Source organism: Vanessa atalanta, chromosome 18 (genome assembly GCF_905147765.1).
Source record: "Vanessa atalanta chromosome 18, ilVanAtal1.2, whole genome shotgun sequence".
Taxonomy (NCBI): domain Eukaryota; kingdom Metazoa; phylum Arthropoda; class Insecta; order Lepidoptera; family Nymphalidae; genus Vanessa; species Vanessa atalanta.
The window spans coordinates 1,215,447-1,227,563 of NC_061888.1; the positions used below are offsets into that span (position 1 = coordinate 1,215,447).

At 33.7% G+C, this 12,117-nt stretch overlaps 1 protein-coding gene across 6 annotated transcripts in view; it reads right to left on the bottom strand.

Annotated features, from left to right (window-relative positions):
• LOC125070721 (homeobox protein homothorax) overlaps nt 1–12,117 on the bottom strand; it is a 243,545-nt gene that overhangs the window by 209,902 nt on the left and 21,526 nt on the right. For all 6 annotated transcript variants that reach the window (XM_047680657.1, XM_047680656.1, XM_047680654.1 and 3 more), the window contains exon 3: nt 9,408–9,549. In XM_047680657.1, coding sequence (XP_047536613.1) covers nt 9,408–9,549 — 142 coding nt within the window. The remainder of the gene's footprint in view (nt 1–9,407; nt 9,550–12,117) is intronic.

Genomic DNA, 12,117 nt, shown 5'->3' on the forward strand with positions numbered 1-12,117 from the left:
ATAACGGTCCGTGTTTATAACTGAGAGCACTCGCACACGCTCCATTTGAAAATAAACAGCCGAAAGTGTTCGAAGTTTAAAAAAAAAACTAATTTTAAACAACGCGAAGTTAACTGAACAAATACGGCTGCGGCCATAATAGAACATGCGACTTAACCCTGCACTGCCGCATGCTCGAACTATACAATGTATAAATGTTCTATACATTATGAATAAGTAAGCACATTCAGCACCCTCATTGTGCGTACCTTTTTTTTTAATTTCCACACAGCGACCCTCCGAAATCCCGCCGGGCCAAAAATTAAAGTGTAATGGTGCAATGTTTAATAACTTATCTACGGGTCGAAATGTGTTTTGGCTTTTGTTAATGTAATTTTTAAAGTTAATACCGTGGAAGGGTTCGCGTACATCGACGCACGGTTTGCATTGACATATTAGCGGTCGGCTTTATGAACTTTATTGAATACGATTGCTTTTGTTTTTATATACTTAAATGATTAGTTTTAGTAATAATAATTATTAGTAATGGTAGCAGCTTGAGAATATCTGCCTGTTGGAACTATTCTTTCGTAGAGCTCGTGAAATAAGACACGCTGGGCCAATGTGTCTTTGTAACACGTGGTGGAATTTAAGGCGACTAATGCAAGTTTCCTCACGATATTTTCGTTCACCTGGACGGTGATGAATAATTGAGCACATTTAAATACAAGTTTAAACCCGCAATTATTGTTTAAGGCTGCGTACTGAGCCATCTCTTGATTGTCATCTTATATTTTGTTTTAAAATCAAATAGCAAGATATATAAGCACGGAAAGTATTTATTACTAACTATTATTATATTGCAAGTAACTTCTTATTGACCCTGATCTGAACTCGAACAAATTACAAGATTTCGCCATTACAGTCTAACCCCTAATCATCGACACATTGATGAAACAATCAGAACCCCTGGAAGGGTTCGCGTTAACGTAATCTTGATTGATCTGATACAAATAACTTTTCTTCTCCATGACGAATTAACCCTAAACTTTGACCATTGGGGTCTTACGTACCCGTACAAATAGCTATTATTTTTATATGTAAAAAATAATTGAACGCAAATTCTAAATTTAAATATCTCGATACTCTATAATTAAAGAGACATAGACTATATAATAATAATTAATAACAAACGTTGAATAGAGGGATGTTTTAAAAGGCTTGCAATAAAGAATACATGAATGAAGCAATTATGGTAGAGGGAATATTTAATTTCAAGACCTAGGGTTTAATTAAACGGACGATGGGCTGTTATTTCTAGACTTGTGCATCACGCATTACCTAGAACCTAAAATTACAGGGTACTTGATCGGGGTGAAATATGTATGTGTTGAAGTACAGGGTAGATAATGTGCGGGTCAGGAGTTCACCCTTAATTGTTACTCTTTTATACTAAGTTTTATACCTAATAGAACAGATTATAAGTCTTAGAGCTACGTATTAAGGGTCATAATTGTGTATATATTTTTTTAACAATGACATTTACTAAACTGATAATTAAAGTATCAATCAATGTATGTATTTTAAGTATCTGATTGTGACAACTAAATTTGAGGCGCGATTGTATCGATATTACAATGTTGGATTATATTTTTCCAATGCTTTTTTATTTTTTAATATTCAAGTAGGTAACGAAAAAGTTTTTATATACGAAGTGGACTTGATACGTTTTGTGAAGCATGCGATATACTTTAGTTAATAAAGGAATAACTACATTTGGATGAAAAGAATTACTAAAATATGTTTATTTTTATTTGTTAAATATAATCAAACGTGGTATACAAATAAATATTTGTATTATAACAATAATAACAACATAGGTGTGAGCACAAATTGAACGAATTTAAATTTAAAACAAAATTAAACGCATATACCATGCAATTGATAAACATTAGGCATCGAAAACGTTTCTACCCCATATTTGTAGGTAAAAACACCCTAATCCACGTCAGCTGCTTCTGACTGGTCGTAACACACCCCCACGGCTCGTATACCCTTATTTACCCTAAACGAAGAACTCTAGTAACCTTGAAATTGTATAAAACGAGATGTCATTTTATACTGGTCCATTCGACAGAGCACCAAAATGTCTTGACCTACAAACATGTACCAACAATAGCAGGGTTGATACGGATAAGTGCGTCGTGGCATGTCCGATTAAACTGGTCTCTGATAGCGGGGGAGCTCGTTCCCTGTCAAATACATAATGAGAATTTTTTTTTTGTTATTTTTAGGAGTTATACGCGGAGGCTTAAAAGATCGATGGGCGTTTAATGGTTTTAGCCGAATTTTGATTTATTCGATTAAAAACGCAATCTTGACATCGATATAGCGTATCGATTTAACGAAAATATACTTACCTTTCACAGTTCTTTTTGTTCTCAATTCGAATTTAAAATTTTTGAATTAAAATAATATTTATACAATTTATATCATTATAAATGCTTCTACAGACAATTATTAATAACAGCAATTTAAAATAAAACAAACGCCAAGAAAATTATGAATATTTCATGCTACGAAGTTTCGAGAGATATAACCCGTCCAATGTTGTTGTAATTACATACGGCTTGTTGCCTACACTTTACCGACCATTTGCGAAGTCGGTTAATAGTGAAGAAATCAGGACATACGTATCGCCTGGAATGCGTTTGCGGCTTTTATAATTACGGTATAGAGGGTGTGTTAATATCGTGTCGATTTAATAATAATGAAATTAATTATTCTTTGTTGCGTTGTATCAGTTTATGTTATGAGATGAACAAATATTATCCTCCTTGATATACATAACTGTTAACAAATAAATAATTTACAATTATACACGGAATGTGTGAATGAATAGCAAAGAAAAATCTTAAGAATGTTCACAATAGCGATGTAATTGTTAACTTTGCGATTAAAACAAAAACGCACAGAACAAACGAGCCAATGGAATTCATCCATCAATAGTATAAAACCGATCTCTCTATCAATCTCTTGCTCGGCAAGAAACCGAACAAGATGTAATAGAGGGCTATAAAAAATCACAATCAACCTGTATCAGCGCGGACCTAGCGCGTATTTATGTCATTATTAACCGGTGCGAATTAATACTCATTTGGCGTTCATTTTTATCGCGAGTTTTCTGACGCAGGCACAAAAAACCGCCATACCACTGCCGGGCTCCGGGCTCCACTTTTTGCAGCGGTCTGCACCGCAGCGCGAGCTTCTGCCAAAAACGGACTGCGAACGCGCCTGTGTGACACATTGCTAGCTAAAAATATATTAATTAAAACATCGCCGCTACACGATGTATGAAATAATTCGCGGCGATAACTTTGACCAATAGCGTGAGCGCGTGTCCATCATTGGCGTATTCAAATCTGGAACCCTCTTCAGCTTAGAAGCCACAGAAATCACAATATGCCCGAAAGGGAACACGTTCGATTTTTAAATTCCGAATATTGAGCGCGGTGACCTTGTCGAGTGCGCACTGATGTGCGCTTGTTTATTTTTTTATTAATTGGTGTGAGTGTAAAGTTGTAAGTGGCGAGGTGACGTCGAGCCGAGCGATGAAAGAGCGTAATGTTTAGTCCATCGGCATATTAATGCCGTTTTAAGCGGACAAAAACGCGGTGCGAGTCGGCCGGCGCGGCGTGTCAGCCGCTAATTGAGTGGCTCACGCTATCGCATGGTGCAGCCGGGCTTCAATCAGTACACAAAGTTTATAAGCGAATTCCCTTAATAACGTGTTTATTTTTTTCTAAGTCAATGACCCGAAGCCGCTTTAGCATACAATTTATTGGCGCGCCCGTGATCAGCATTTGTTTTAGCTCCAAATTATCGGACCTCCTGCTATGATATCCGTATCGTATATTCGTAACGTTTCATTTCTTACAGAGATCTTTTTTAATTATATTTTATGTAACATACTATGTAAATATGTATCACATTAACAGTGTTCGTGTATTGTTAAATACGATATAAATCGAGATATTACGTCAATTATATCTGTCCTATTCTCGTATCTTCGGCTGCCATCTTTTGTTACTTAGAACTGAGAAATTTCTAGGTCGACTGGTCGATGCACATTAAACGACTCTAACTATATAGGCAAACTTGGTGCTGTATGTTGATATGTTTATTTAAAGTACATATATTCATGATGACATTTACCAATAATATAGATAATTAATATTTATGCATGAAGGTAAAATGTACGGTAGATTTTTTTTTTAATTTTCATATGAATTGTAAGATGCGTAAACTATGCCAACCGATAGTGATGATAAAATAAAATCGCCGATGTGTTAAAAAAAAACGCAAATGCTGCGTGCGAGTGAAACGCAAAAAACGTATCGTATAGCCGTCACACTCTGGCGCGCTTCGCTAATGATGAATCAGGGTCATCAATTATTTTATTCTTAAACTAATATTTGATACACATGTATTAAATTCTTAGGACAATTATAATTGTTAATAATACCATTACAACAGTCTCATCCTATTTAATCTATGTAATGAGAAATAACAACGACATAATACAATCGACAACCCTGACAGCGTTGCGCGGGCGCAGCTGCATGATGTCCGTGTACCGATCCGCCATTTATTTATTCTATATCCGCGCCAAAACATCCAATTGGATCATGGCGACAAAGAGCTTAAATTGCGCGTCCAAATCTCTTAACAATATACAATTGATGAAGGAACAGATGTAAACACGATTGCTCTCACGCAGTCGCGATTATCTTTTGTAATATTTAAATCATAGTACTCATAAACGACTCTAGATGGCGTATATGTCATTTAGAAAAATAAAAAAGACAAATATTTCTTATACAATATTTATTTCGAAAATCATTAATAAAATTAATGTTTTACATCGTGTGCACCCAGTCGATTCTTTGACAGAGCAACGTTTTATTTACATACAGATAGTTCACGGCCAGTGACTTAGGCTTTACTTACGTCCTTACTAATATCCTGGTAAACTTTAATTATCTACATACCGAGCTATTTATAGTATTCGTAATAAGAGGTACTCATAAAAAGAATAGATGGACGGACAATGGTTCTTCGTGCCTGACTACACTCTTATGAAAAAAAAAAAATGTAATCATTCGTACGTAATTTGAATTTAGAATTTGATTCGAATTCCATTCCATTTTTGTTATATTAAAATTAAAAAACTTTTTATAATAATTAATTTTGAATAAATAAATGTAATTTTTGAAATAATTTCGTTTTAATAAATTTTACAATTGATTTCGAATGAATGCATAAATCCTGTTACCGTGTTATTGTTCTGAATAATCTGTGTTTTAATATCGGTGTCTGTTCATGCATTCATATTTTATTTATTTATAGTTCGCGTTTCGATTGAAATATCGTATCTGCTATATTGTAGCGTATAATCCTTGTATCTTATAGAGATATCTTCAAATAGATCGAGTGGCGTGCGTTCATGCATTGCTAAGTTTTTTCCCAGTTCTGCGTTCTGCGTTTGATTATTATATTATAATGCACGACTACTATCGTATGCATTGCTTTTTTTTAAAAGTAATTAACGGATATTATAAGACACGATTATTTAAATTATAATGAAATATCGTTATTTCTCTATGAGTATAATTATACGGCTGTCAAATGTTACAAGCGATCCGTAAGTATATGAACATGTTTTGTTATTGCTTTTAAGTGTAATGTCTGTGACGTGTTTTCTATAGTATTTAATATATCCAATATGAATACCATAATGAAGTTTAGTTTAGTTTATGATAGTCGTTGACAATTACGGTTAGTGCACGCTGGAGGGAACGTGAAGCTAAAGCATTTAAATTTTCATAATAAACGGATATAACACACATTTTTTTTTTTTATTTTAAGTCATTGAAATTTTTTTTATAATTTTAATGATAGTTTTAAGATGAACTTGTACAAACATACAAATAATCTAGCTCTATGATATTGAATAAGACTAGGTATGCATATACACTAACATATTCATATAAGTTACGCAAAACGAAATAAAAGAAAAAAGTTATATAACGTGCTAAATGTAGCCGATGTAATCGTAAGCACAGCTGCACAATAGATAAGCTTCACACACACACACACCCACACATAACAGAAACTAATTTAATTTTCACCTAAATATTATCTTACATAAATAATCTCTAACGATTAACCGTAAGTTATAAGCGTGGTTCAGTTCGTTAATTAGCGTCCCCGTGACAAATATCGATATTATACCGTTAATTGATTATATTAAAATTCATTTATTCACGTTATAAATTGTTCGTTGCATATTTTCACACCTTGCCTGCCCTAACATGCGATGATATACTGACGTTACGATTATAATTATGATATCAGTTATGGCTGTAAAAAGAGTTACTTTTGTCCAAAAAAATTGTGCCTGCATAAAAAATCTATAAAAACAAAGTAATTTGAATTTGAATTAAAAAATAAACAACAAACAAGCTGACTTTTTTTTAAATTTCGAACATATTCGATATCGTTGAATTTAAATTTGGAATTATAAATAAGATATCAGACACAAATGCAACGTTTTAATTAAACTTTAGAAATTGTTCAATAGCTTTCTGAGACATAAAACCGTTCTAATTAACACAATGAATCCATAGGTTTCGTCACGCTATACATGACAATAGAAATTAGTCCACTAAAAACTAGATTTAGAAGCACGCGACTCGAACAAAAGACTCGGAGATTTAAAAAGGCAATAAAAAAAATTGAGATAAACTAATCACTTCCAAGAAATCTGTTGTATTAAGACGTTGATGTTGGTCACATTGATTTGCTATTAAAATATAAATGTCTAATATACAATTATAATCTGTGAATTAAATAAAAACGATAGAAGAATGTACAGTATGACCTTGTACGGATGATTGTGTCAGTTTTTCACAGATCACTTCACGGATGGATTCGTGCAGTAATAACTCACGATTGACTATTAAAATTCTTTCAATTACTGTTAATTAAAAATTGCATTCAATTAAATATAACTTTCTTATATTTCATAGATGATTCTAGAATATACAGTAATTCGAATTAAAATACAGTTCCTTCGGTGGGACGTTTACGAGCACTTCTGCATCGTTAACATAAAACATGGAAATGTCATTTGAATTTGACAGATTATGAAATACAATGAATTGAATAATACTCGATCGCAATCCAAGATAATATCTAAAGGCTGATAAAAACGGCAGCGGGTCAGGCACTTGACTTGCAATTGGGCCGTATTTATTTTTACTGTAAACTAGTTACAACTTGCGACTGTTAATAAAAAGATCAAGCTTTTAACAGCTGACAGGATTCGTACTCGAAGTCGATAAACGTTCACTCGATCACATCACTACGTCAGTGATGTGCCACACTCGTGCGGCGATGACAGCGCAGGATGACAGTATCACAACTAAGCCGATCGCTCACCACAGAGAACACTATATCAATCACGCCACAATCGTACCGCATGCCACTTAAATAAATTTATAACATATTAAGTACGTTGAAAATAAACACTTTACCGTTTATGATTTATTTCGTGCGCCGATGAATTATGGACGTTGCTTATTAAACTGTTCTAGAGCGGGAGGTCCGAATTTTTATCTCTTTTTGTGGCGATTTCACGTGCCACCGCCACCGATAAACGTTTTATTGGTGTAATTAAAAACGAACGATTAGCGTTTGTACATGTTACATGTGGACGCATGATAAATGCGACGCCGCGCCGTAATCGGTAAGCGATATTTTTATTGCACTATCACTACTTGTCACACGATAGTGATTTCGTAATTTATGTAATAATAAAATCTCTCACACTCCGACGCTCTAACGACATCCTCGATGCCATCTAACCTAAGTCAATGCAGAGTAAATAAATAATCATGAGTAACTGGTCAGTTCCATGACACTGACGCCTTATCTCCGCCGGTTATCTCTCGGACCCCAAAGGTCAGACCCGCTGGCAATATTGTAGCTATAAATACAATTTAATTTCAATAATTAGTTCACATTTAAGTCCCTTACTGATAACGAATCAATAATATTATTATGCGGTTGAAAAGTGAAATTTAATATCAACGTACGCCCGTACAAAGTCACTTCCGGACGCGAAATTGATATTTGACATTTTAATATCAGTGAAGACGTCAGAGTTTATATTTTTTTTAAATTGCGTTCCACCGCAACATGTCAACGCCTATTCAGCCTATTGTGTAAAAAAGTCGGAATAAAAAGAAGTTGTGGTATAATAAATTTATAAGAAAATTACATATCCCGTGATTGTCGGTTTGTTAGCAGATAACCTGTTCCACAAAGCCGAATTGTTGCAAAATTACTCCATTTAAAGTAAGTACTTTTTATTGTTCAAATAATAGGTGTTACTGCATGCTGATTTTCATTGTAATGATATTACCGGAACCGCAAAATGAAATATTGGATAAATACTTTGCCCCGTAAAATATTACCTACGACACACCAATACATGTAAGTATAATATAGTACGGTTCAATTTATTTACAACATGAATTCCATTTATTTTAGTTCCGGCGATTTGATTCTGGGAGTATTAATATTATAAACATTACATAAACAAAAATTCGACACAGATACAAATTATTTAAAATCCAAGAAATTAATGAAAATTAAAAACGTAACGTAACAAATCGATTGCAAATGAGAATTATATTCGATATCGATTTCGAGTAATCGATACGGGGACGGTAAATCGAATAGCGAAGTAACGACCGTCCGGCAACCCGTAAACAATCAATAATACGACGCCCACGCAAACCAATAACTGATTTTCCGTTGCTAATTACGCTTTATAGTTATTAAAGCCTGAAGAAATTGCCGCCGCTGATTTACGGGACGCCATTTTGCGCGACATTTTAATATCCGAATGCGTTGGCGCGTTTTTTTTTTTTTTAATTCTGATGGGTAATGGAGGCAGGTGCGTTGCCACAAAGTTATTCGTTCCTGCATTCTCTTTTTCGCGAGTAATTTTCGTATGGTGGTTCTAAATGGGTTTTGTGTATGGAATCGAATTGGGAAGTCATGAGTTTTTATTTTGTACCGATGTCGTTTTGTTCTATTTTTTTTTTCGGTACAACTTCATACGTAAATATTGTAAATCTTTATATCGTCTGTTCTGACTAACTGTCAACACGCTGCCTAAAGACAATGAGCTTTAAAACTTAAGCATCCGATTAAAAAAAATATATCTTTACGGGAAGGAAATTGGAGAAGTTACTTATACGATGTCTCCATACAAAGGCTGGGTGATCAGTTACTTATATTTTTCGAATATATGTAAGTACTAGGTACCAGGGCAGCATAATAGTGCAGATATTTACCTGTTTACTGAAGACCGCAATGTCTTCGTTAAAGGACTCTGATGAGCAGACGTCTCCGCCGGCCACGCCCGGATCCCGGGGGGTACATGTCGCCAGCTCGCACTTCTCGAAGATCAGCGCCAGCAGGGGGAAGAGGGGATGCCTGGAATACAACAATCTGGTTAAGTAACATCCTTTTCTGTAAATTAGATTTATAAAGTAAAATATACGAGCATATACAATTAAAAAAAAACATCCAGTTTTACATATAATATAAACTTAGTTTTACATCCTCCCAGTTTAGGTACTTCAAGTCGACACAGTATGGCTTTATACAAACATAAATACATGTTAAAAATGTTTTCAATACGAAAAAGTTCATCTCAAGACAAACAGATGTAATTGAGAAGAGAAAGATTTGATGGAGATTGGGAAAACGTGCCGGAGATACGATCGTAACATAACACGAGTGGTGCCAGTGTTAGCGGGGATTTAAATAAACATAACATTGTTAATGGCGATTTAACAACACAATTGTGGAAGCCATAACCATGAATTATAATGCAATTTTTTTGACACTTTAAATATGTATATTTAATCATGCATTTACATAATGATTTAAGCTGCAATTAGGATTTACTTTAAGTAGCATTACGTTAGGCGTTGTAAATAACCCAACTTGGTATTGTTGTGTTTCGGTTTGAAGGGTGAGTGAACCAGTGTAACTACAGTCACAAGAGACATAACATCTTAGTTCCCAAGGTTGGTTGCGCATTGGTGATATGGGGAATGATAAATATATCTTATACCAATGTCTATAGGCAGTAGTAACTACGTACCTTATGGTGACCCTTTAGCTAGTTGACATAATATAAATTGGCCAACTTAGCTCAGGAATAATAAAGAACAATCAATTCCTTATTGGCATGACCTTGAACCCTCATAACACGCAGCTTTATGATACACTTGAGCAAAGCGGCTAAAACTATAAGATACATAACAGGAACTGTATCTGTACCATCTCAATGAAAACCATCTATTATTTAAGGTCTCGATCAACTTTTCTCAGATCATTTAAAGCACTAAATAGAAGAAAGTATGTCTAAATCTAGATATATATCGAGAGAGCATACGAAATATGTAATTGAGTAAAGAAACAAGATAGATCAAAACGATATTGGATAGACGTGACGCTGATAATATCACCAAGGAGCCATGGAATGGGTGCGGTCGTACCACGAGCGTGGCGCAATGAATATTACAATCTAAAGCGTTTTAAATACTTAAATAATATGTTAACAAAATCAACGTTTCATTTGCTTTTTGGAGGGTCTTTATTTTTTTTTGCAAATATATTTTACATCTTCGACAATAATTACATATTGTTTGAATAATAATGTATGATGAATACTTATGCTGCATATTTAACAACTAATGGTTTTGTAAACAGGTAATTTTTAATTGTCTATTAAAAACATATTAAATAATTAAGTTCTACGAGTTAATACCATTATTTTTAATGTCAATAGTTTCGAAATAATAGCATAATTAACGCTCTTCCTTATAGGTATAGTTAAATAATTCAAGACCTTCGTGAATGCACCAACTAATATCGAGCTGCAGGTGAAAGAAGATTCAAGCCTCAAAAGAAGATATAGTCCACTATTAAAACAATCACAAACTATAATATTCTTTCGAAATCATTATTTTGTAACAGGATGTTTAATTCAAATGTGTGTACTTGACTTAATTACCCATCTAAAACATATATATTCTAAACACCAGCCATCGCTGTCAATTGTAAATTAAAATGTTTCACATTGACCTTTCATAAAAATAATAAATCGAAGGCAACGTAACCGAAGTTTATAAACATCGGTGAAAACATATAAATTTTTAATTATGAATAGCACGTAACACTTATAAAAGTGTTCCCAACATAAACGGTCGGATTGTAGCGAGTCGCTGTTTAAATAATAATTACACCTGCTTTCACAGGACATAAAAACTACAATCATATGAATAAGTCCATTAATATAACCATTGACCTTTAAGCACAACGCGGTTACAACGTGTGGTCTCCTTCCGAGCGAGTAATTATTTGCATTAAATCCCATTAAATATAATTGATCAGATAACAGACGATGAACTAATTATAAAAGTTATTAATATAATGTGAAATTTACAAGAAATCGCTTACGAAATATTCAGATTACATTCTCTCGAAAGAAATGAAAGGTAAATTTATTAAGAAAAATTATAATCAAAAAAATTAATAACATTCAATTGACTATATCGAATCGTATATTCCAAAGTATAAACTAAAAAAAATATTAAATTTATTATTATATAAGTTCGATAATTTTGTGCATTTTCCGCTCGTCGTGTTCACTCGGACCACACGAGCGGAAACTTCTTGACAACTCGTGATCTGATAAGATGGTCCTGAGAGCTAATCCGCGAAGGATCACACCTAGCTCCTATCTCGAATAATTTAACTATGCCGATAACGAAACGCATAAAATACGCTATTATTGTTATCGGAGTCTATAAATTTCAACGTTCGCTAATAAATCATGAAATAAGGTTTTTAATGGGAGACTTTATAAAGTTTTCTTAAATTACATCATTAATAATAGCTCTTGTAATAAAAATTGTATTTGTAAATACTATAATTTTAAAATACTGCGGTGAAATTCAATTTCTTTGCAAAGTTTTTTTGTAACGTTTG